General features: G+C 47.8%; 1 protein-coding gene across 4 annotated transcripts in view; it reads left to right on the top strand.

The window, feature by feature from the left end:
• B3GNTL1 (UDP-GlcNAc:betaGal beta-1,3-N-acetylglucosaminyltransferase like 1) overlaps positions 1-27,183 on the top strand; it is a 186,135-nt gene that overhangs the window by 64,927 nt on the left and 94,025 nt on the right. For all 4 annotated transcript variants that reach the window (XM_049859178.1, XM_049859177.1, XM_049859176.1 and 1 more), the window contains one exon: positions 5,451-5,546. In XM_049859178.1, the coding sequence (XP_049715135.1) occupies positions 5,451-5,546 (96 nt within the window). The remainder of the gene's footprint in view (positions 1-5,450; positions 5,547-27,183) is intronic.

The raw sequence follows: 27,183 nt of genomic DNA, 5'->3' as shown, positions 1-27,183 counted from the left end.
CACAGAGCCGAACTGGGAGGGTTTTCCTGCAGGGCACGGTGGGCAGAGTGCACCAGCCTTGTGGTGCTCATGGTGCCTGCTGCCACAGAGCAGAGCTGGGAGGGTTTTCCTGCAGGGCACGGCGGCAGAATGCACCAGCCTCTTGGTGCTCATAGCGCCTGCTGCACAGAGCTGAACTGGGAGGGTTTTCCTGCACGGCACAGTGGGGAGAGTGCACCAGCCTTGTGGTGCTCATGGTGCCTGCTGCCACAGAGCCGAACTGGGAAGGGTTTTCCTGCAGGGCACGGTGGGCAGAGTGCACCAGCCTTGTGGTGCTCATGGTGCCTGCTGCCACAGAGCAGAGCTGGGAGGGTTTTCCTGCAGGGCACGGTGGGCAGAGTGCACCAGCCTTGTGGTGCTCATGGTGCCTGCTGCCACAGAGCAGAGCTGGGAGGGTTTTCCTGCAGGGCACGGCGGCAGAATGCACCAGCCTCTTGGTGCTCATAGCGCCTGCTGCACAGAGCCGAACTGGGAGGGTTTTCCTGCAGGGCACGGTGGGCAGAGCGCACCAGCCTCTTGGTGCTCATAGCGCCTGCTGCCACAGAGCCGAACTGGGAGGGTTTTCCTGCAAGGCACGGTGGGCAGAGTGCACCAGCCTTGTGGTGCTCATGGTGCCTGCTGCCACAGAGCAGAGCTGGGAGGGTTTTCCTGCAGGGCACGGCGGATACTTGTTGGGAACAGCCCACTGCCTGTCCCTCACTCTGTCCAAGTTTCCCTGGTTCCCAGAGATTTTTTCTTTCTGCTTCAGACCTTTCTTCAGTGCCAGTCTGCTGGTGATGCTTGCTTTCAGTGTGTGTGGACATGTCTTTATTTTATTTTGCTTTAGAAACATAAGCTCACTGAGTACAGAATTCTGGGTGGTGACTATTTTGTTTCATCACTTTGCAAAGGTCCCTCTATAGTCTTCTGGTTCCTCCACCGCCTCCCCTCCTTTCTTTGCTCTTCTTCAGTTAGCTTTCTCTGTTATTGTCGCTTCCTTGAAGGCAGTTTTGCTTCTCTGACTGCTTTTAAGATTTTCTGTTTTTCAGCAGTTTTATTATGATGTGTCTAGTAGTGGTTTCCTTTGTATTTATGTTGCTTGGGGTGTGTGGCATTTCTTGGTGTCTTTATCTGTCTTGGAAAATTCTTAAAATACTGCTTTCTGCCCCATTGTTACGGATTGAATTATATCCCCCAAAACTGTGTGTCAACTTGGCTAAGCCATGATATCCAGTATTGTGTGATTGTCCACCATTTTGTCATCTGATGTGATTTTCCTGTGTGTCATAAATCCTAACCCCCTGCGGTGGTTAAGAGCTCAGGCTGCTAACCAAAAGGTTGGCAGTATGAATCTACCATCTGCTCTTTGGAAACCCCACGAAGCAGTTCTGCTCTGTTCTGTAGGGTCGCTAGGAGTCAGAATTGACTTGACGGCAATGGGTTTTGGGGTTATGGTGTTAATGAGGCAGGATTCAATCTACAGGATTAGGTTGTATTTTGAGTCAATCTCTTTTGAGATATAAAAGAGAGAATTGAGCAGAGAGGAGAGGGACCTCACTACCACCAAGCAAGAGGAGCCAGGAGCAGAGTGTGTCCTTTGAACCCAGGGCCCCTGCACTGAGAAGCTCCTCAACCAGGGGAAGATTGATGATAAAGACCCTTCCCCCAGAGCCGACAGAGAGAGAGAGAGCCTTCCCCTGAAGCCAGCATGCCGAATTCGGACTTCTAGCCTCCTTTGTTTTTTTTTTTTAAACTGTGAGAAAATAAATTTGTTTGTTAAAGCCATTCACTTGTGGTATTTCTATTATAGCAGCACTAGATGAGTAAGATACCCATTCATAATCTTTCTTTCCCCTAAGCCCCATATTTTTCCAGGGACTCTGTTGTACATCAGACATTGTTGTGTGTCTCTTATACTTTTTTTCTCTACTTCCCATCCTTATTGTTCTCTTGATTGCCTTTAGATATTTTCTTTGAGTCTATCTTCTGCCCCACTAATCCTCTCTTCAGCTCCATCCAATCTTCTGTTAAATCTGTTAAGGAGTTCTTAGTTTCAGTAATTGTACTTTTCAGTTTTAAAGTTTTTTTGAAGGGGATTTGGGGCTTTATTGATGTATAATTAACATACAGTAAACTGCAAATATATCAAGTGTTCAGTTTAGTAAATTTTGATATATCGTATACACCTGTGAAACCATCATCACAGTCAAATTATTGGATACATCGATTATCCAGCAAAATTTCTTCATGTCCCTTTGTAATTCTTCCCTTCTGCCCCTCCTGCCATCCCACTCTCATAACCAAGCAACCACTGATCTGCATGCTCTCACTGTAGATTAGTTTGCATTTTCTGAATTTTACATAAATGGAATCATACAGTATGTACTATTTTTTTTTTTTTCTCAGCCATAATTATCTTAAGATCCATTCATTTCTTTTTATTGCTGGGTAGAATTCCACTGGAGCCCTGGTGGCTTAGTGGTTAAGAGCTCAGCTGCTAACCAAAAGGTCTGCAATTTGAATCCACCAGTTGCTCCTTGGAAACTCTGTGGGGCAGTTCTGCTCTGTCCTGTAGGGTCGCTATGAGTTGGAATCAACTCAACAGTAATGGTAATAAGTAATATTCCACTGTACGGATACATATATATTTTTCTATTTTATCCATTCAACTATTGATGGACATATAGGTTTGTTTGTTTTTCTAGTTTATACCTGTTACAAACAAAGCTGCTATGAGTGTTCACCTACAGGTGTTTATATAGATATATATATATGCTTTCATTTCTTTTGGGTAAATTCCCAGGAATAGAATATATGGTAGGTATATGTGTAATTCTTTTAAGAAATTGTCAGACTGGTTTACCATTTTACATTCCCACCAGCAGCTTATGAGTTCCGGTTACTCCACATTCTCATCAATACTTGCTATGTTCATTCGTAATTTAGATGTTCTAACAGGTGTGTAGTGGTATCTCATTGTGGTTTTAATTTGCATTTCCTAATGACCAATGATGTTGAGCATATTTACATGTGCTTATTTGCCATCCATGTATCTTGTTTTATGAAGTGTCTGTTTAAATCTTTTCAAGTAATTTTTTAACTTGATTTATTTGTTTTCTTATTATTGAGCTTTGAAAGTTCTTTATGTATTCCGGACAAATTCTTTACCAGATATGTGATTTGCAGATATCTTCTCTCAGTCTGTGGTTTGTATTTTCATTCATCACACAAACATTAATCAAAGGAAAGCAGAAGTGGCTATATTAATATCAGATAAAGTAGACTTTAGAACAAAGATAATTACCAGAGACAGAGAGAGTCAGTCCACCAAGAAGACATAACAAAAACTCAGTGCCGTCGAGTCGATTCTGACTCATAGCGACCCTATAGGACAGAGTAGAACTGCTCCATAGAGTTTCCAAGGAGCGCCTGGCGGATTTGAACTGCCGACCCTTTGGTTAGCAGCCGTAGCACTTAACCACTACGCCACCAGGGTTTCCCAGAAGACGTAGCTGACTTAAATGTCTGTGTACCAAACAACAGAGCTGTAAATGTGGGAAGGAGGAACTGATAAAACCAAAATGTGAACCAGGCAAATTCACAGTTATAGTTGGAGACTTCAACACTCCTCTCTCAACAAATGATAGAACAACTAGACAGAAAATCAGCAAGGATGTAGAACTCAACTCATTTTATAAAGCTGTCATATTACTCTTACACCAAAACCAGACAAATACAGTACAAAAAAAGAAAACCAAAGACCAATATCACTCATGAATATACATGCAAAATCCTTAACAAAATAGAATTCAGCAATATATAAAAATAACTATACACTATGACAAAGCAGGCTTTATTCCAGGAATGCAAGTCTGGTTCAATATTGAAAATCTGTCTGTGTAATCCAGCATATTAATAGGCTAAAGAAAAAAAAAATCACATGATCATATCAATAGATGCAGAAAAGTCATTTAACACAATTCATCTGTTCATGATAAAACCTTTCAGAAAAATAGGAATAGAGGGAAACGTCCTTAACTTGATAAAGAATGCCTAGAAAAAAACCTCGAGCTAACAATATACTTAATGATGAAAGACTGAATGCTTTCCTTCTAAGATCAGGAACAAGGCAAGGATGTCCACTCTCACCACACTTATTCAACACAGTGCTGGGAGTTCTAGCCAAAGCAATAAGGCACGAAAAGGAAATAAAAGGCATAGAGATGGGAAAGGAGGGGAGCAGGGCAGAGCCCTGGAAGCCGAGGTAGACAGTTTGGTTGCAGGATTGGGTGTGTCGGGGTTGAGGGTGGGGAAGTCGTGTCATTGCTAGGAGGAGGTAGGTGCTAGATCCAAGGACTAAGGGTGGAAGGAGCTGGCTAGAAACTAGGGTCAGATCTGTTTATGTGATCCTGTACAATGTGCCCAGAAATGGAAGGAAAGGGAGTTACAGGGCAGTTCACAAGGCGACTGAGGTGAAGTGTTTGTCTGGTGGCCCAGGAAAGGGGCTGTGGAGAGGGTTCTCCTCCACAGTGAAGAGGGCCTGAGCTGTGGGACTGTGGAAGGCAGTGGGAGGAGGCCAGGCCTTCTCGTGTTGTGAGCCATTAGCACTGTAAGTTGGTTATCTAGACGCTGTTGGTTTTGCCATGGAATGGACTGCCAGAAGAGTAAACAAATCTGTCTTGAAATGAGTACAGCCATAATGCTCCTTAGAAGTGAGGACCGTGAGACTTTATCTCACGTACCTTGAACCTGTTATTAAGAGGGACTAGTCCCTGGAGAAGGACATCATGCTTGGTAAAGTAGAGGGTCAGCAAAAAAGAGGAAGACCCTCAATGAGATGGATTGACACAGTGGCTGCAACAGTGGGCTCAGACATAGCAATGATTGTGAGGATGGTGCAGGTCCAGGCAGTGTTTTATTCTGTTGCACATGGGATCACTGTGAGTCAGAACTGACTCAACGGCCACAACCACCACAACAGTTGCTTTTGTGAGGCTGATTGAGAGTATTGTTCTGATTTGCTGCCCCAGAGTTATGGTGCAAAAAGTAAGTGATGGAGACACCTTTGAAGTAAATCTGAATATTGCATTTATGTGTGGACCATTTATGTGTGAACCATTTTAACTTGAGGGGGAAATGTTATCTGTGCTGTGTTCTTGATCCAGCTGAGAGAAGCGTTAGCCTATTCTTTACCAAAACTCTCCAGTATGGGGCTTGTCCCCCAACCCTCTGCCATTCCTGGGTGGTGCGATCGTCCTTCCTCCTCCTTTTCCACTTGCCCCAGGAAGTTTCTACCCAGCTATACCCTGGCCCAGCTGATTTCACTTCCTCTCTGGATATTCGTGCCTGTGCCAGTACCCAGTATGTACATGTGTGTACCCATGTCCTCATGCCAACTTCCTCTCAAATCCTGTGTTTGCTTTGTTTTACAGATTATCGGCTGCCAGGTGAGGAGAGATCCCCCTGACTCCACTGAGCGGTATACGCACTGGATCAACCAGCTGTCGGCCGACCAGCTTCTTACCCAGGTGCCCGCTCTTTTCCTTGTCAGACGTTATTCCCTATATACTTCACCATGGCTCGAGCATTTCCGGGAGCAGCATCTGCCTCAAGCCCCTGAGCACTGGTTCCTACCTTGTGTTGCCATTTGTGTTTGAATGTTTGTGGGAACCGTCCAGCATGGGCCTTTGGGTGTGAAGGTACGGGGCTGCCTCTGCGGAAATTTTAGGGTTTTCTTCATCTAATTGTTCAGGCTTGCTCACGTGTGGACCTGGAAAACAAAATCTGGGTCTCGTGGTGTGCCAGCCACGCATGGCTGCAGCATGTCCATGAGCCCTGGAGAGGAACTTTTTGCCTTTTGTTGAAATCTGAGAGGGATATAGATGCCTGTCATGAAAAGCACTAGTAGAAATTACATATTTGTTTTGTTTTGCCCTTTCTAACCCCACCCAATGCCGTTGAGACAGTTCCGACTCATAGTGACCCTATAGGACAGTAGAACTGCCCCATAGAGTTTCCAAGGAGCGCCTGGCGGATTTGAACTGCCAACCTCTTGGTTAGCAGCCGTAGCAGTTAACCACTACTCCACCAGGGTTTCCTTGTCCTTTCTAGCAGTTACCAAATGAATAGGAATTTAAGTGTCATCATACTAACTGCTTTATCAAAACAGCACAATATGAAATGACATTGGGGTTTTGTCATTTTAAGCTTAGAAGTAGTTGTGAGATCCAACCTAAAAAACTTACTCCCCAGGCTCCTGAGCCTGTGGATGCTTGAGTTTAGGAATTCCTGGGCTGAGGCTGGCAGTGGGCCCAGGATGGGCAGGAGGTTTCCTTCTGGTGCCTCCATGTCCCTTATCAGGAGTGTCTGCTGCCTTGTTACTCTGCAGCTTCCTGTCCCCCCAGTCCCACCTCTCCACCCCCACCCTCTACTCCCAACCCCTCCACTGTCTACCCCTGTACTCTACCCTCTCCCTACCTCTTCAGAAAGAGTAGAAGGATATTCTCCTCCCTATTTGTAGGTAGCAGGGAATATGGTTCTAATACCAAGGTTATGGGCCAGTGTCCCCCCTCACGCACACAACATTATGGGTTTCTGCAACCCTGTCCTGTGATGGAAAAGATGATTTTTTTTTTTAAACTCTGAATACTGAGAGTTTAATTTTGATTCACAGTAAAACAGAAATTTTGGCACAATGAAATTATTTATAATGATAATTAGCATCTGAAATTAGTGTTGCTCGTAAGACATTAGCTGTCCTGATAACTGAATTCAAAGTGACACAAAACATGCCCCTGGCAGTATAACAGGGTCCAAGGTGCGTTCCCTCGTGGTGGTACCACTTCCTGTGTTTCTTGGGAGAATCCAGATTGTCTGTCCCTTCCCCATCAGCAGCAGGTCTGAGCCAGCCAGCCAGTTCCTGGAGTCGATGGGCTTTGCTCCCGTCAAGAAAATCCGCTTTACAGACTTCACTTTCTCTCCTGTCACACAGCACAGTCTTTCTGTCACATGTCACGTTCTCTCCATCACACGCTACGTTCTATCACACGCTGCACTCTCTCCATCACACGCTGCACTCTCTCCATCACACGCTGCATTCTCTCCATCACACGCTGCACTCTCTCCATCACACGCTGCACTCTCTCCATCACACGCTGCATTCTCTCCATCACACGCTGCACTCTCTCCATCACACGCTGCACTCTCTCCATCCTACATTCTCGCCATCACACGCTGCATTCTCTCCATCACTACATTCTCTCCATCACACGCTGCACTCTCTCCATCACTACATTCTCTCCATCACACGCTGCATTCTCTCCATCACTACATTCTCTCCATCACACGCTGCATTCTCTCCATCACTACGTTCTCTCCATCACACGCTGCACTCTCTCCATCACTACGTTCTCTCCATCACACGCTGCACTCTCTCCATCACTACGTTCTCTCCATCACACGCTGCACTCTCTCCATCACTACGTTCTCTCCATCACACGCTGCACTCTCTCCATCACTACGTTCTCTCCATCACGCGCTGCACTCTCTCCATCACTACGTTCTCTCCATCACGCGCTGCACTCTCTCCATCACTACGTTCTCTCCATCACGCGCTGCACTCTCTCCATCACTACGTTCTCTCCATCACGCGCTGCACTCTCTCCATCACTACGTTCTCTCCATCACGCGCTGCACTCTCTCCATCACTACGTTCTCTCCATCACGCGCTGCACTCTCTCCATCACTACGTTCTCTCCATCACGCGCTGCACTCTCTCCATCACTACGTTCTCTCCATCACGCGCTGCACTCTCTCCATCACTACGTTCTCTCCATCACGCGCTGCACTCTCTCCATCACTACGTTCTCTCCATCACGCGCTGCACTCTCTCCATCACTACGTTCTCTCCATCACACGCTGCACTCTCTCCATCACTACATTCTCTCCATCACACGCTGCATTCTCTCCATCACACGCTGCATTCTCTCCATCACACGCTGCACTCTCTCCATCACTACATTCTCTCCATCACACGCTGCATTCTCTCCATCACACGCTGCATTCTCTCCATCACACGCTGCACTCTCTCCATCACTACATTCTCTCCATCACACGCTGCATTCTCTCCATCACACGCTGCGTTCTCTCCATCACACGCTGCACTCTCTTCATCACTACATTCTCTCCATCACACGCTGCATTCTCTCCATCACACGCTGCATTCTCTCCATCACACGCTGCATTCTCTCAATCACTACATTCTCTCCATCACACGCTGCACTCTCTCCATCACTACATTCTCTCCATCACACGCTGCATTCTCTCCATCACACGCTGCATTCTCTCCATCACACGCTGCACTCTCTCCATCACTACATTCTCTCCATCACACGCTGCATTCTCTCCATCACACGCTGCATTCTCTCCATCACACGCTGCATTCTCTCCAGCACACGCTGCATTCTCTCCATCACACGCTGCATTCTCTCCATCACACGCTGCATTCTCTCCATCACACGCTGCATTCTCTCCATCACACGCTGCATTCTCTCCATCACTACATTCTCTCCATCACACGCTGCATTCTCTCCATCACTACATTCTCTCCATCACACGCTGCATTCTCTCCATCACTACATTCTCTCCATCACACGCTGCATTCTCTCCATCACACGCTGCACTCTCTCCATCACTACATTCTCTCCATCACACGCTGCATTCTCTCCATCACTACATTCTCTCCATCACACGCTGCATTCGCTCCATCACACGCTGCACTCTCTCCATCACTACATTCTCTCCATCACACGCTGCATTCTCTCCATCACACGCTGCATTCTCTCCATCACACGCTGCATTCTCTCCATCACTACATTCTCTCCATCACACACTGCATTCTCTCCATCACACGCTGCACTCTCTCCATCACTACATTCTCTCCATCAGACGCTGCATTCTCTCCATCACACGCTGCACTCTCTCCATCACACGCTGCATTCTCTCCATCACTACATTCTCTCCATCACTACATTCTCTCCATCACACGCTGCATTCTCTCCATCACACGCTGCGTTCTCTCCATCACACGCTGCATTCTCTCCATCACACGCTGCACTCTCTCCATCACTACATTCTCTCCATCACACGCTGCACTCTCTCCATCACTACATTCTCTCCATCACACGCTGCATTCTGTCCATCACACGCTGCATTCTCTCCATCACACGCTGCATTCTCTCCATCACACGCTGCATTCGCTCCATCACACGCTGCATTCTCTCCATCACACGCTGCATTCTCTCCATCACACGCTGCATTCTCTCCATCACACGCTGCATTCTCTCCATCACTACATTCTCTCCATCACACGCTGCATTCGCTCCATCACACGCTGCATTCTCTCCATCACTACATTCTCTCCATCACACGCTGCATTCTCTCCATCACACGCTGCACTCTCTCCATCACTACATTCTCTCCATCACACGCTGCATTCTCTCCATCACTACATTCTCTCCATCACACGCTGCATTCTCTCCATCACACGCTGCACTCTCTCCATCACTACATTCTCTCCATCACACGCTGCACTCTCTCCATCACTACATTCTCTCCATCAGACGCTGCATTCTCTCCATCACACGCTGCACTCTCTCCATCACTACATTCTCTCCATCACACGCTGCATTCTCTCCATCACTACATTCTCTCCATCACACGCTGCATTCTCTCCATCACACGCTACACTCTCTCCATCACTACATTCTCTCCATCAGACGCTGCACTCTCTCCATCACACGCTGCACTCTCTCCATCACACGCTGCATTCTCTCCATCACTACATTCTCTCCATCACACGCTGCACTCTCTCCATCACTACATTCTCTCCATCACACGCTGCATTCTCTCCATCACACGCTGCATTCTCTCCATCACACGCTGCATTCTCTCCATCACTACATTCTCTCCATCACACGCTGCATTCTCTCCATCACACGCTGCATTCTCTCCATCACTACATTCTCTCCATCACACGCTGCATTCTCTCCATCACACGCTGCACTGTCTCCATCACTACATTCTCTCCATCACACGCTGCATTCTCTCCATCACACGCTGCATTCTCTCCATCACTACATTCTCTCCATCAGACGCTGCATTCTCTCCATCACACGCTGCACACTCTCCATCACACGCTGCATTCTCTCCATCACTACATTCTCTCCATCACAGGCTGCATTCTCTCCATCACAGGCTGCATTCTCTCCATCACACGCTGCATTCTCTCCATCACACGCTGCATTCTCTCCATCACACGCTGCATTCTCTCCATCACACGCTGCATTCTCTCCATCACACGCTGCATTCTCTCCATCACACGCTGCATTCTCTCCATCACTACATTCTCTCCATCACACGCTGCATTCGCTCCATCACACGCTGCATTCTCTCCATCACACGCTGCATTCTCTCCATCACACGCTGCATTCTCTCCATCACACGCTGCACTCTCTCCATCACTACATTCTCTCCATCACACGCTGCATTCTCTCCATCACTACATTCTCTCCATCACACGCTGTATTCTCTCCATCACACGCTGCATTCTCTCCATCACACGCTGCATTCTCTCCATCACTACATTCTCTCCATCACAAACTGCATTCTCTCCATCACACGCTGCATTCTCTCCATCACTACATTCTCTCCATCACACGCTGCATTCTCTCCATCACACGCTGCATTCTCTCCATCACTACATTCTCTCCATCACATGCTGCATTCTGTCCATCACACGCTGCATTCTCTCCATCACACGCTGCATTCTCTCCATCACTACATTCTCTCCATCACATGCTGCATTCTCTCCATCACACGCTGCATTCTCTCCATCACACGCTGCATTCTCTCCATCACTACATTCTCTCCATCACACGCTGCATTCTCTCCATCACTACATTCTCTCCATCACACGCTGCATTCTCTCCATCGCACGCTGCATTCTCTCCATCACACGCTGCACTCTCTCCATCACTACATTCTCTCCATCACACGCTGCACTCTCTCCATCACTACATTCTCTCCATCACACGCTGCATTCTCTCCATCACTACATTCTCTCCATCACACGCTGCATTCGCTCCATCACACGCTGCATTCTCTCCATCACTACATTCTCTCCATCACACGCTGCATTCTCTCCATCGCACGCTGCATTCTCTCCATCGCACGCTGCATTCTCTCCATCGCACGCTGCATTCTCTCCATCGCACGCTGCATTCTCTCCATCACTACATTCTCTCCATCACACGCTGCATTCTCTCCATCGCACGCTGCATTCTCTCCATCACACGCTGCACTCTCTCCATCGCTACATTCTCTCCATCACACGCTGCATTCTCTCCATCGCACGCTGCATTCTCTCCATCACACGCTGCACTCTCTCCATCACTACATTCTCTCCATCGCACGCTGCATTCTCTCCATCGCACGCTGCGTTCTCTCCATCGCACGCTGCGTTCTCTCCATCGCACGCTGCGTTCTCTCCATCGCACGCTGCGTTCTCTCCATCGCACGCTGCGTTCTCTCCATCGCACGCTGCGTTCTCTCCATCGCACGCTGCGTTCTCTCCATCGCACGCTGCGTTCTCTCCATCGCACGCTGCGTTCTCTCCATCGCACGCTGCGTTCTCTCCATCGCACGCTGCGTTCTCTCCATCGCACGCTGCGTTCTCTCCATCGCACGCTGCGTTCTCTCCATCGCACGCTGCGTTCTCTCCATCGCACGCTGCGTTCTCTCCATCGCACGCTGCGTTCTCTCCATCGCACGCTGCGTTCTCTCCATCGCACGCTGCGTTCTCTCCATCGCACGCTGCATTCTCTCCATCACACGCTGCACTCTCTCCATCACTACATTCTCTCCATCACACGCTGCACTCTCTCCATCACTACATTCTCTCCATCACACGCTGCATTCTCTCCATCACACGCTGCATTCTCTCCATCACACGCTGCATTCTCTCCATCACACGCTGCATTCGCTCCATCACACGCTGCATTCTCTCCATCACACGCTGCATTCTCTCCATCACACGCTGCATTCTCTCCATCACTACATTCTCTCCATCACACGCTGCATTCGCTCCATCATACGCTGCATTCTCTCCATCACTACATTCTCTCCATCACACGCTGCATTCTCTCCATCACACGCTGCACTCTCTCCATCACTACATTCTCTCCATCACACGCTGCATTCTCTCCATCACTACATTCTCTCCATCACATGCTGCATTCTCTCCATCACACGCTGCATTCTCTCCATCACTACATTCTCTCCATCACACGCTGCATTCTCTCCATCGCACGCTGCATTCTCTCCATCGCACGCTGCATTCTCTCCATCGCACGCTGCATTCTCTCCATCGCACGCTGCATTCTCTCCATCACTACATTCTCTCCATCACACGCTGCATTCTCTCCATCGCACGCTGCATTCTCTCCATCACACGCTGCACTCTCTCCATCGCTACATTCTCTCCATCACACGCTGCATTCTCTCCATCGCACGCTGCATTCTCTCCATCACACGCTGCACTCTCTCCATCACTACATTCTCTCCATCGCACGCTGCATTCTCTCCATCGCACGCTGCGTTCTCTCCATCGCACGCTGCGTTCTCTCCATCGCACGCTGCGTTCTCTCCATCGCACGCTGCGTTCTCTCCATCGCACGCTGCGTTCTCTCCATCGCACGCTGCGTTCTCTCCATCGCACGCTGCGTTCTCTCCATCGCACGCTGCGTTCTCTCCATCGCACGCTGCGTTCTCTCCATCGCACGCTGCGTTCTCTCCATCGCACGCTGCGTTCTCTCCATCGCACGCTGCGTTCTCTCCATCGCACGCTGCGTTCTCTCCATCGCACGCTGCGTTCTCTCCATCGCACGCTGCATTCTCTCCATCGCACGCTGCACTCTCTCCATCACTACATTCTCTCCATCACACGCTGCACTCTCTCCATCACTACATTCTCTCCATCACACGCTGCATTCTCTCCATCACACGCTGCATTCTCTCCATCACACGCTGCATTCTCTCCATCACACGCTGCATTCTCTCCATCACACGCTGCATTCTCTCCATCACACGCTGCATTCTCTCCATCACACGCTGCATTCTCTCCATCACACGCTGCATTCTCTCCATCACTACATTCTCTCCATCACACGCTGCATTCGCTCCATCATACGCTGCATTCTCTCCATCACTACATTCTCTCCATCACACGCTGCATTCTCTCCATCACACGCTGCACTCTCTCCATCACTACATTCTCTCCATCACACGCTGCATTCTCTCCATCACTACATTCTCTCCATCACACGCTGCATTCTCTCCATCACACGCTGCACTCTCTCCATCACTACATTCTCTCCATCACACGCTGCACTCTCTCCATCACTACATTCTCTCCATCAGACGCTGCATTCTCTCCATCACACGCTGCACTCTCTCCATCACTACATTCTCTCCATCACACGCTGCATTCTCTCCATCACTACATTCTCTCCATCACACGCTGCATTCTCTCCATCACACGCTACACTCTCTCCATCACTACATTCTCTCCATCAGACGCTGCATTCTCTCCATCACACGCTGCACTCTCTCCATCACACGCTGCATTCTCTCCATCACTACATTCTCTCCATCACACGCTGCATTCTCTCCATCACACGCTGCATTCTCTCCATCACACGCTGCATTCTCTCCATCACACGCTGCACTCTCTCCATCACTACATTCTCTCCATCACACGCTGCATTCTCTCCATCACACGCTGCATTCTCTCCATCACACGCTGCATTCTCTCCATCACTACATTCTCTCCATCACACGCTGCATTCTCTCCATCACACGCTGCATTCTCTCCATCACTACATTCTCTCCATCACACGGTGCATTCTCTCCATCACACGCTGCACTCTCTCCATCACTACATTCTCTCCATCACACGCTGCATTCTCTCCATCACACGCTGCACTCTCTCCATCACTACATTCTCTCCATCACACGCTGCATTCTCTCCATCACTACATTCTCTCCATCACATGCTGCATTCTCTCCATCACACGCTGCATTCTCTCCATCACTACATTCTCTCCATCACACGCTGCATTCTCTCCATCGCACGCTGCATTCTCTCCATCGCACGCTGCATTCTCTCCATCGCACGCTGCATTCTCTCCATCGCACGCTGCATTCTCTCCATCACTACATTCTCTCCATCACACGCTGCATTCTCTCCATCGCACGCTGCATTCTCTCCATCACACGCTGCACTCTCTCCATCGCTACATTCTCTCCATCACACGCTGCATTCTCTCCATCACACGCTGCACTCTCTCCATCACTACATTCTCTCCATCACACGCTGCATTCTCTCCATCACTACATTCTCTCCATCACATGCTGCATTCTCTCCATCACACGCTGCATTCTCTCCATCACTACATTCTCTCCATCACACGCTGCATTCTCTCCATCGCACGCTGCATTCTCTCCATCGCACGCTGCATTCTCTCCATCGCACGCTGCATTCTCTCCATCGCACGCTGCATTCTCTCCATCACTACATTCTCTCCATCACACGCTGCATTCTCTCCATCGCACGCTGCATTCTCTCCATCACACGCTGCACTGTCTCCATCGCTACATTCTCTCCATCACACGCTGCATTCTCTCCATCGCACGCTGCATTCTCTCCATCACACGCTGCACTCTCTCCATCACTACATTCTCTCCATCGCACGCTGCATTCTCTCCATCGCACGCTGCGTTCTCTCCATCGCACGCTGCGTTCTCTCCATCGCACGCTGCGTTCTCTCCATCGCACGCTGCGTTCTCTCCATCGCACGCTGCGTTCTCTCCATCGCACGCTGCGTTCTCTCCATCGCACGCTGCGTTCTCTCCATCGCACGCTGCGTTCTCTCCATCGCACGCTGCGTTCTCTCCATCGCACGCTGCGTTCTCTCCATCGCACGCTGCGTTCTCTCCATCGCACGCTGCGTTCTCTCCATCGCACGCTGCGTTCTCTCCATCGCACGCTGCGTTCTCTCCATCGCACGCTGCGTTCTCTCCATCGCACGCTGCGTTCTCTCCATCGCACGCTGCGTTCTCTCCATCGCACGCTGCGTTCTCTCCATCGCACGCTGCGTTCTCTCCATCGCACGCTGCGTTCTCTCCATCGCACGCTGCGTTCTCTCCATCGCACGCTGCGTTCTCTCCATCGCACGCTGCGTTCTCTCCATCGCACGCTGCGTTCTCTCCATCGCACGCTGCATTCTCTCCATCACACGCTGCACTCTCTCCATCACTACATTCTCTCCATCGCACGCTGCACTCTCTCCATCACTACATTCTCTCCATCACACGCTGCACTCTCTCCATCACTACATTCTCTCCATCACACGCTGCATTCTCTCCATCACACGCTGCATTCTCTCCATCACACGCTGCATTCTCTCCATCACACGCTGCATTCGCTCCATCACACGCTGCATTCTCTCCATCACACGCTGCATTCTCTCCATCACACGCTGCATTCTCTCCATCACACGCTGCATTCTCTCCATCACTACATTCTCTCCATCACACGCTGCATTCGCTCCATCATACGCTGCATTCTCTCCATCACTACATTCTCTCCATCACACGCTGCATTCTCTCCATCACACGCTGCACTCTCTCCATCACTACATTCTCTCCATCACACGCTGCATTCTCTCCATCACTACATTCTCTCCATCACACGCTGCATTCTCTCCATCACACGCTGCACTCTCTCCATCACTACATTCTCTCCATCACACGCTGCACTCTCTCCATCACTACATTCTCTCCATCAGACGCTGCATTCTCTCCATCACACGCTGCACTCTCTCCATCAGTACATTCTCTCCATCACACGCTGCATTCTCTCCATCACTACATTCTCTCCATCACACGCTGCATTCTCTCCATCACACGCTACACTCTCTCCATCACTACATTCTCTCCATCAGACGCTGCATTCTCTCCATCACACGCTGCACTCTCTCCATCACACGCTGCATTCTGTCCATCACTACATTCTCTCCATCACACGCTGCATTCTCTCCATCACACGCTGCATTCTCTCCATCACACGCTGCATTCTCTCCATCACACGCTGCACTCTCTCCATCACTACATTCTCTCCATCACACGCTGCATTCTCTCCATCACACGCTGCATTCTCTCCATCACACGCTGCATTCTCTCCATCACTACATTCTCTCCATCACACGGTGCATTCTCTCCATCACACGCTGCATTCTCTCCATCACTACATTCTCTCCATCACACGGTGCATTCTCTCCATCACACGCTGCACTCTCTCCATCACTACATTCTCTCCATCACACGCTGCATTCTCTCCATCACACGCTGCATTCTCTCCATCACTACATTCTCTCCATCAGACGCTGCATTCTCTCCATCACACGCTGCACTCTCTCCATCACACGCTGCATTCTCTCCATCACTACATTCTCTCCATCACACGCTGCATTCTCTCCATCACACGCTGCATTCTCTCCATCACACGCTGCATTCTCTCCATCACACGCTGCATTCTCTCCATCACACGCTGCATTCGCTCCATCACACGCTGCATTCTCTCCATCACACGCTGCATTCTCTCCATCACACGCTGCATTCTCTCCATCACACGCTGCACTCTCTCCATCACTACATTCTCTCCATCACACGCTGCATTCTCTCCATCACTACATTCTCTCCATCACACGCTGTATTCTCTCCATCACACGCTGCATTCTCTCCATCACACGCTGCATTCTCTCCATCACTACATTCTCTCCATCACAAACTGCATTCTCTCCATCACACGCTGCATTCTCTCCATCACTACATTCTCTCCATCACACGCTGCATTCTCTCCATCACACGCTGCATTCTCTCCATCACTACATTCTCTCCATCACATGCTGCATTCTCTCCATCACACGCTGCATTCTCTCCATCACACGCTGCATTCTCTCCATCACTACATTGTCTCCATCACACGCTGCATTCTCTCCATCACTACATTCTCTCCATCACATGCTGCATTCTCTCCATCACACGCTGCATTCTCTCCATCACACGCTGCATTCTCTCCATCACACGCTGCATTCTCTCCATCACACGCTGCATTCTCTCCATCGCACGCTGCATTCTCTCCATCGCACGCTGCATTCTCTCCATCACTACATTCTCTCCATCACACGCTGCATTCTCTCCATCGCACGCTGCATTCGCTCCATCACACGCATTCTCTCCATCACACGCTGCGTTCTCTCCATCACACGCTGCGTTCTCTCCATCACACGCTGCATTCGCTCCATCACACGCTGTATTCACTCCATCACACGCTGCATTCTCTTCCATCCAGGCTACATTCTCTCCTGTCATAGGTTGTCTCACAAACAGCCCATTTTCTGTGCAGATTTCTTTCTTGCATATTGAAATAGATATCTCATTAGTGGGTTTTCATATTGAATTGGGAAAGCTAATGTGTTTTCCAGCTGCCACTTGGGTACCAGCCAGTCACCTGGCTTGTTTCTTACTTCAGTGAAGACAGGAAACTGGCCAGCAGGGGTCCAACGGCCTCTGAAAACATACCTCAGTTTACACGTGGGGGAAACTTGGAGTCAACAGGATTCTTTTTGGGGGTTAAGTGCTACGGCTGCTAACTAAAGGGTTGGCACTTCGAATCCGCCAGGCGCTCCTTGGAAACTTTGTGGGGCAGTTCTACTCTGCCCTCTAGGGTCGCTGTGAGTCAGAATTGACTCGACAGCACTGAGTTTTTTTGGTTTTGGTTTATCGATGGGAATTATAAAATTATTCATAGATGTGCCCACTAGAAGTTAATAATTAGGTGGAACAGAATGGCTCTGTGGCCTCCATGAGCCCTGTCCCATGGGGGGCTGGCTGTGGCCGCACAGCCATTGCCTGCACATGGATCACCCCCATGACCCCCTCGTGACACAGGCCCCTCATGATACAGATCCTTTGGGGACATGGGCACCTCAGGGATACCACCCCTCACAGATATGGATCCCTCACAACGCCAGCCTGTCATGGACAGGGTCCCTCACAGACAGGCCCCGCATGACACAGAACCCTCATGTACACAGGCGCCTCACAACACGAAACCCTCATGACATGGACCCCTCAGGTACATGGGCCCTTCATGACATGGACACCTCACGGTAATAAACTTGTCATGGACAAAGGCCCCTCATGGACACGTGCCCCTCATGACACAGAGCCCTCATAGACACGGGCCCCTCAAGGATGTGGACCCTTCATGACATGGGCCCCCTATGGCACAGACCCCTCAGGGACAGAGACCTTTCATGACATAGGCCCTTTGTGCCTGTCTGGGAAGAGGGGAGTGCTGAGGGGCCATACTGGAGGAGGTACAGTGGTGTTTGCGCTGCCTCAGAACCCTTCTCTCCTCAAGGCCAGGAGGTATCTGAAGGAGAAGCAGCATTATCACTGTGGTGCATCGTTTTCTACGTGAACTGGAGGTGGAAAAATTGTTTCTGGTTGCAGATTTGCATACCTCTTCTCATTTTTTAAAGGAGACCTGATGGCACAGTGGTTAAGTGCTTGGCTGCTAACCAAAAGGTCGGCAGTTTGAACCCCCCAGCTGCTCCTCAGGAGAGAGATGTGGCAGGCTGCTTCCATAAAGATTACAGCCTTGGAAACCCTGTGGGGAAGTTCTACTCTGTCCTATAAGGTTGCTGTGAGTTGGAATCAACTCAGTGGCAACGGGTATCTCATCTTTTAGTTGGCACGTACATCTGAGCAGTGGAATGCGTAAGCCCTCATTACATGCGTGGAAATGAGGGTGTGGTCCAGTCACTCCAGGGTTTTTCCCTGCATCCATCCATGGGTGGGTGCCCAGCGGTTCTGGGTTGTGCCACCTTTTCACAGATGCACATCCTTAGGACACACGTGGGTTTTTAAATTATCTTTTTTTTTTCAACAAAGAAGCCCAGCTGACATGTGGAGACAGGGAGATGGAGAATTAACAAAAGCTCTCCTATTCCTAATAGGAATGAAGATTCCACATCAGGGTGAGAGCCTTTCTCCTGAGACCACCCAGTGGTGGCCCCTGGGATAGGGAGATTCAGGGCCTCTGGTCACACTCACCCGGCCAGTGTGAAGAGAGGGAAGTGAGCAGAGAGGGCCTCGCGCTGTAACTGCTGAGCCTGCACTTCTGCAGTGTTTTTGATTTTCTGGTAGAAATGTGAGTCATGCAGAAAGTATGTAAACACTGAGAGTACAATTTAAAGGTCTGTTTTGATGGAGTAGGCACATTTCAACCGGAAATACGTGTTTCAAGTCAAGAGATAATAGGATAACTTAGCTGTTAATAGTAATAAATAATTAAGGTAGCTTCCTCTTAAATAGTTTTTTTCATTAGCAAGGCAGGGAAAACTGAAGCCTGAAGCTTCCCAACATAAACTGAAAGAAGTTGTTTCTTATTTAAACCATTTCTTGACCATTTTGTTTGCAGAAATCACTATAACTAATTAAGGTGACTGAACTACACATAGTCCCTGGTCTAAACCAAATCACATTTGTGATGTGAAGAGTAAGCATATTTTGGTTTGATATTTGGTATGTCTACTTGAAATGTTTGATAAGACATTTGCCATGTTCAAAGAAAGTGAAAACAGTACTGTAAAAGCTGAAACTCTGCTAATTTCTGATAAACGCAAGGAGAAAATTATCCATGCCTCGGGCACACGTCACCTCAAAGGTCCTATTCTTGGCACCGCCCGCTCTGTGACTGGTTTAAATGATGTTCCTTTTCTCAGTGAGGCTGTTCCCGAGGTGCCTGTGTCTCCTGAATTCCCCAGGACTGAGGGTTGTAGTTAGAGCAATTTGGGGATGTCGTGGCTGGGGTCCTGGCAGCTTGAAGAAAGGGGCTGGGCCCTTAGCTAGATGACTGGGGGGTACTATCTGGGGTGCATCCTTGATTTGCATTATTTGACCAAGGGAGAGACCAGTGGGTTTGGGTGTAACACAGGCCCAGCCCAGGGCCCCATCTCATTCTCCCACACCTGCTCCTCCTGGCTGCCCCTCCACACATCTGTCCTTAGACCAATAAGCAGTATCATGATAAAGAGAGAAAATACTGAAGGTGTTGAGCAATTGTTTCGTTTTGCTTGGATCCACAATCAATGCCCATGGAAGCACCAGTCGGGAAATCAAACGACATATTGTATTAGGCAAATCCATGGCAAAAGACCTCTTTATAGTGTTAAAAAGCAAAGATGTCACCTTGAGGACTAAAGTGCGCCTGACCCAAGTCATGGTATTTTCAATCACTGCATATGCAAGAGAAAGCTGGACAATGAATAAGGAAGACTAAAGAAGAATTGATGCCTTTGAATTATGGTGTTGGCTAAGAATGTTGAATATACCATGGACTGCCAGAAGAACGAACAAATCTGTCTTGGAAGAAGTACAGCCAGAGTGCTCCTTAGGAGCAAGGATGGTAAGACTTCATCTCACATACTTTGGACATGTTATCAGGAGGGACCAGTCTCTGGAGGAGGACATCATGCTTGTTGGTAAAGTAGAAGGTCAGTGAAAAAGAGGAACACCCTCAACGAAATGGATTGACACAGTGGCTGCAATATTGGGCTTAAACATAGCAACCATTGTGAGGATGGCAAAGGACCGGGCAGTGTTTTGTTCTGTTCTACATAGGGTCACTATGAGTTGAAACTGACTCGATGGCACCAAACAACAACAGTTACAAAATTCTCACATGGCTGATTTTGAATTTAGAATTCTACAGTGAACCCATGCATAACACTCTTGCTATCATAGCCACTTTGTTCCTGAGCCCATTGTGCAAGGACAGGAGTGGCAGGGGAAAGAGGATGAAAATGTCCATGGAATGAGCCATTTTGACCACTTGATTATTAAGATTTCCCTTTGCTGAGGTTTCTCATGGGTGAGTTTTCACTGAGGTCACAGATACCTTAATAACCTGTTGCCCGTTTGGAGGCTTAACTCACATGCCTCTTCCCCAGGTGTCCTTGTGTTCCATTCTCCGGTCATGTTCTTTCTGACCATGTACCTGACCCGCTAGCTGGATCGCCAGCCACTGTCCATAATTCAATGTAGATCTGTACCATCCCAAAACGTAGGGATGTGAACTACCACCATTTATTGTTCTCATGACTCTGTGCCCACTGGGAATGGCTCCCTGCCCCATGATGTCTGGCACCTCTAGTGGCTGAAGGTGATGGTCGGGCCGGGGGGATCTGGTTGGGTGTCTCCTATCTCCACACAGATCCTCCATGTGGCTAGCATGGTGGTCCCAGGGGAGGGCCTTTTTACAGGGCAGCTCGGGACTCTAAAAAGAAGGAAGTGGAACTGCCACTTGTTTCCAGGGCTGGGCTTGGCTCTCCTCTCTCCCACCACACTGTCCTGGTCACAGCAGTCACAGGCCAGCTTAGAGTCACAGGCAGTTACATGAACTCCCGCCTTTCAGTGGGGAGAGTAGCTAAGAGTCTGTGGTCATCTTTAATCTGCCACACGTAGTCAAGGGCCTGGAATTTCACAGGCAAATGGCAGCACTCGCCAGCCAGTGAGAATGCTGGTGAGTGAAGTCCAAAGCAATAAGGTCCTTTCACCCTCTGGCCCTGCAGCAGGGAAGAGTCCTGAAGAGAAGAAATTACAGGAACTGGAGAGACACGAATACCCCCAGCAGTCCGAGCCCTGGTGGGGTTCAAATGAGGAGACTTTTGCTAAGGATCTACTTGGAGATGTTGGGGCAGGGATGCTGAGGCATCATGGACCATCAGCCCTGGGAAACCATTATTACCCCTAAGCCTGAAGAGGGAAAAGGAGGAAGCAGGGACCTCCGCCCTCAGAAGCTGTGGTTATGGAGGGAGCAGCCACTGCCAGACACACAGAGGAGTAGGGATGTCTTGGCTGGCTCTTCTGCCCATCACACACAGAAAGGGACACACAGAAAGGTAGAGAAGTGTGGAGAATGGCTTGGGCGGGGGGTGGCAAGGAGGCGTGGAACATGGAGGATAACTGGCAGAATACCTTCTCGGATCTGGAGTAGAAATGGAGCCAAGGTGTCCTCGCCACCAGATCTTCTGTAGCCATCCACCCTGTGGGCTGTGAAGGTGAATCAGCTAAGGCAGGGAAGCTGTTGATTGACGTGCCAAAACATGGTCATGTTAAATGTCAAGACAGACGCCAGTCCTCTCAGGTGCCTCCTCCACCAAGCTGTGTGGGTCCCGTGTTGGCTTTTACGTCTCTGCCAGGGATACGTACAGATGTTTTCTCCATCATAGATCTGTGCAGACTTGTGAAGCCAGGAATCCACAGCCCTCATGGCAGCCCCTTGCCTTACAGCGGGAGATGCTGAGGCCTGAGGTGGCTGAGCTGCTTCCTTGAAGCCTCAGGACCCTACCCCTGTCCATCCAGCCATCCTTCCCCTACAGCCTGGCAAGTGGGTGGTGGGGCCAGTCTCAGGTAAGCAGCGCCTTCCCTAGAGAACCACCATACTCAGTTAGCCCATTGGTTGAGCCAGGCCCTGCCGTGACTGCTGCTCAGGTCAAGGCCAGCCACTGAGAGTGGGTAGGACTGAGTCTCAGGAGCTCCTCAGTCTTTCTTCCCCAAGGGCAGGCTGCTAGCTCAGGTGGTGCAGCCGTGAGAACTCAGCAGCGGTTAAGGCCAGAACTAATGCTTTAGGGAAGACCAAGTATGGCTTGCTTGTATGAAAGTAAAACAAGTATTTTGCATACAAAAGGCATATGCTTACTTTTTTCAAAAAATTGTGGGAACACTCAATTAGGGAGCAAAGGAAAAGGAAACAACTGATAGATTTTCATATAACAGGAGGACTGTACAGAGAGTGATTGGAAAAGTACCAGTCACATTCTGGTGCCTGAGTGTTCAGCCAGGTTGATACAGTTTCAGTGAAACCTTTAACCAGTGAAAGGAATAGAAAGGAGCTAAGAAGAACAGAAAAAGTCAAACTCATGTCAGTTGACATAGGGTGGAAATTTTGGGCACCCAGCTTCTTGTGATGAAAAGATAAAGAGAAAGGCTAAAGAAGCAGGAAGTATCAGAAGTTCGTGTTTTTATTCTAATATGTTACATGTAAAGAGAATAAACAACTAGAATATTTTTACTACTGTTTCTTAAAAAAAAAAAAAAACTCAAACAGCCATTCTCTATTAATGTGAGACTTAATTATTTAGAATATAATTCTGCAGGTTTGATGTTTAGTCCTGAAAATTATCAGTATTTTATTAAAAAACATTTATTTGTGCTGTTGCCATAGTGTGTGGGCAATCTTCATGTCAGGAAAGGATTAAAAAGATTCAAATCAATTTTGTTTTTTTACAGCTTTATTGAAGTATAATTGATGCCTAATAAGCTGCTCATATTTAAAGTTCACAGTTTGATGAGTTTTGACTTATGTATACACACTTGTGAAATCATTACTACGATTAAGATAATGAACATTTTCATTATCCCCAAAACTTCTTCGTGCCTTTTTATAATCCCTTCTTCTGCTCACCCGTAGGGAACTGCTGGTCAGTTTTCTGTTTGCATTTCCAGGATTTTATATAAATGGAACCATACAGTAAATACTCTTTTTTATCTGAGTTCTTTCCCTCAGCGTACTTATTTTGAGATTTCATCTATATTGATTTTTTAATGGTAAGTAGGAGCCCTGGTGGTGCAGTGGTTAAATGCTTGGATAGTAACCAAAAGGTAGTTCGAATCCACCAGCCACTCCTTGGAAACGCTATGGGGCAGTTCTACCCCATATAGGGTTGTTATGAGCTGGAATCAACTCCAAGGCAATGGGGTTAGTATTCCATTGTGTGGGTGTATCACAACTTGTTTACCCATTCATCCGTTGCTGAACAGTTGGATTGTTTCCATTTTGGGGCCATCACAAATAAAACTGCTATGAACATTTGTGTACATATCTTTGTATGGACATAAATGCTTTCATTTCTCTAGGGTAAATATTAGGAGTGTGACTGTTGGGTCATATGGTAGATGTATGTTTAAGTTTTTAAGAAATTGCCACACTGTTTTCCAAATTGGTTATCATTGTACATTGCCAGGGCAGAGTAAGAGGGTTCCAGTCCCTCTGCATCCTCAGCAGTGTTTGCTATGGTCGGTGTTTTTAATTTTAATCATTTTAATAGGTATGTAGTGATATCTTGTCATGGTTTTAACTTGAATTTCTTTAATGACTAATGGTGTTGAGTGTCTTTTTCATGTGTCACTCATATCTTCTTTGGCAAAACATCTTTTCAAATATTTGCAAATGGGTCTTTTTTTAAATTGCCTTTTAAGAGTTCTTTATATATTCTGGGTACAACTCGTTTGTCAGAGATGTAATTTTCAAATAGTTTCCCCAAGTCTGTGGCTTTTCTTTTCATTCTTTTAACACCATCTTTCAAAGAGCAGAGGTTCTTGATTTTGATGAAGTATCATTTACCAATTTTTTAATGGACCATGCTTTTGATATTGTATCTAAGAAATTTTTGTTTAACTAAAGGTCACGAAGACATTCTGCTGTGTTTTCTTCTAGAAGTTTTATAGTTTTAGCTTTTGCATTTAGGTTTATGAGCCATTTTGATTTAAATTTGTGTGATCCAAAATTCATTTTTTGCATCTGTTTGTCAGTTTTTTCCCAGCACCTTTAGTTGAAAAGATTCTTTTCTCCCCTGAATTGCCCTTGCATCTTTGGCTAAAATCAGTTGAACCCATGTATGTACATCAGTTTCTGGACTCTCTAGTCTGTTCCATCGATCTGCTTTTGTGTCTTGGTGCCACTATCATTTTCTTTCGATTACTGTAGCTTTATAATACGTCTTGAAGTCAAGTGGTGTGAGATTCCAACTTTGTTCTAGCTATTCTGGGTCCTGACTTTTAGAATCAGCTTGTCGGTTTCTACGAAAGAGCCTGCTGTGATTTTGATTGAGATCGCGTGAAATCTATTGATCGGTTTGGGTAGAATTGAAATCTTAATTATGTTGAGGCTCTTGATCCATGCGCATAGCATATCTCTCAGTTTATCTAGGTCTTCTTTAATTTCTCAGCCGTGGTTGTAGTTCTCAGTGCACAGTTCCTGAACATCTGTTGTCGTTTTTAGCCCGATGATGCTGTCACGGCCATGCTTCCCTCACAGAGCTCCCACATGTGCCCTCTGGTTGCATTGTGCCCCTGCTTCACCTCCCCTGGCCCCCACTCGTATAAATGATGGGTTTGTTAAGGTTGTTTTATCCTTTTGTAAGATCCCAGAAAAGACTGTCTGGGTCCAGCCCAGAGTACTGCCCATGCCTGTTTTCAAGACCCATCCAGTCATTTCTCCCGCAACCTATGATGTTATTTCCTGAACCATCTTTTTTCCTCATATTTTCTGTTCTGTCTTTGTTGGCTCCTATCTTAAATCTTTAGTTGTAATAGAAAAAAAGTTGCTAAATGTTAACTTGGCTCCCTTTTTTGGGTGATTCAGGATTTACCTTGGCTGCATTTAAATTTTCCGCCAAGGTGATCACCTCAGTATTTCAGCAGCTGAGGCTCTGGGATCCACATTCCAGGGACATTAAAATGCTGTTAATCAGTAGCTACTCACCTCCTGGTTTTCCCTGTTTCCTGACCCCACCCATATCAGAAGTTGCTCTTTGCAGTGGTCTCCCAGCTCTCTGACCCTGCCCACAGCTCCCTGTCGATGTATGTCTTCAGACATTGCTTTACACCTGTTGTCCCCTTGTCGAGAACCTTTCCTGGCTTTGGATTCTTGAAAGGCTGGAGTTCATACTCTGTCCTGACACCCAATTCCCTGGGGTGATTAGTCCTGATTGCCACCCACTGAGTTGTACTCCTGCTTCCACTAAGCAGCCATATGAACACCTTGCCGCTTGGACGGCCCTCCTGTAATCCTTCTGGGCTAAAATGTTTTCCTCTGCAACTTACCCCTTTGGGTCCAACTCAGGACTTAGAAGGGAAGAGAGGAGGGGAGGCTGCAGACCATCAAAAAGAGCCCTGTACTTTAAGCCAGATGGGCCCAGGCCCAGGTGTACCTCCACACAGCCTAAGCTCTAATTCAAGGCGAGGGACGTGCCTCTGTGGGTTGCGGAAGTGCTTTGCAGATTGTAGATGGATCCATGTGCACAAAAAGCAGGAATATCATCTACAAACCAGAATGCGCTTTACGAATTCATCTTAAGGATGAAACAGACAACTCAGCAATAAAAAAGACAGTGAAAAAATCGGGCAAAGGACTTGAATAGACATTTCTTCTAAGATATACAGATGGCCATTAAGTACAGTAAGTTCCCTGGTTATGAACCTTCAACTTGCAGACAACTCATACTGTAATGTAAATTTGCCCTCCCTTTGAAATGATTGACCCAAAACTGACTCACAACAAATTCTTCATCATGATCACCTCACTTGCTGCCCATGCAACTCTTTAAATCATTCAGAAGGCTTCGAGCCTTTTCTTACACTAAACTAAGGCTAAATAAGAACCATATGCATCTGTTCTGATTTACCTACAAATTCAGCTTAAAGACAGACTTAAGAACGGATCTCATTCGTAACCCAGGGACTGCCTGTACATGAGAAAAGTCTCAGCGTCATTAGTCATTAGGGAAATGTGAATCAAAACCACAATGAGATACCACTTCACACCACTAGAATGGCTGTTATAAAAAAAACAGAAAATAAGTTTTGGCAAGGATGTGAAGAAACTGGAACCCTTGTGCATTGCTGGTAGGAATGTAGTGCAGCCACTGTGGAAAACTGTTTGGTGGTTCCTCAAAAAGTTAAGCAGAATTACCAGTTGGCATCAGAAATCAGAAGCAGGATTTGTTGTAGTGGCTTCCACTCGTCATGGAAGCATGGGACTTTGCATAAGAAGTGCAATTTGTGATTCTTAGATGATTACTTTGGTTGTTGTTACCTGTAATGGGTGAAAGGAAAGCTTTGTCGCAGCTGGAGTGGCCTGGGGCAAAAGCCAGGCTAGGTTCTATTGTTTTCATTCAGCCAGGGGCCCAAGGCCAT

The sequence above is a fragment of the Elephas maximus genome, chromosome 19 (assembly GCF_024166365.1).
Source record: "Elephas maximus indicus isolate mEleMax1 chromosome 19, mEleMax1 primary haplotype, whole genome shotgun sequence".
NCBI lineage: Eukaryota > Metazoa > Chordata > Mammalia > Proboscidea > Elephantidae > Elephas > Elephas maximus.
The sequence above is the reverse complement of the archived record's forward strand: the minus strand, read 5'-3'. Positions and strand labels throughout refer to the sequence as shown.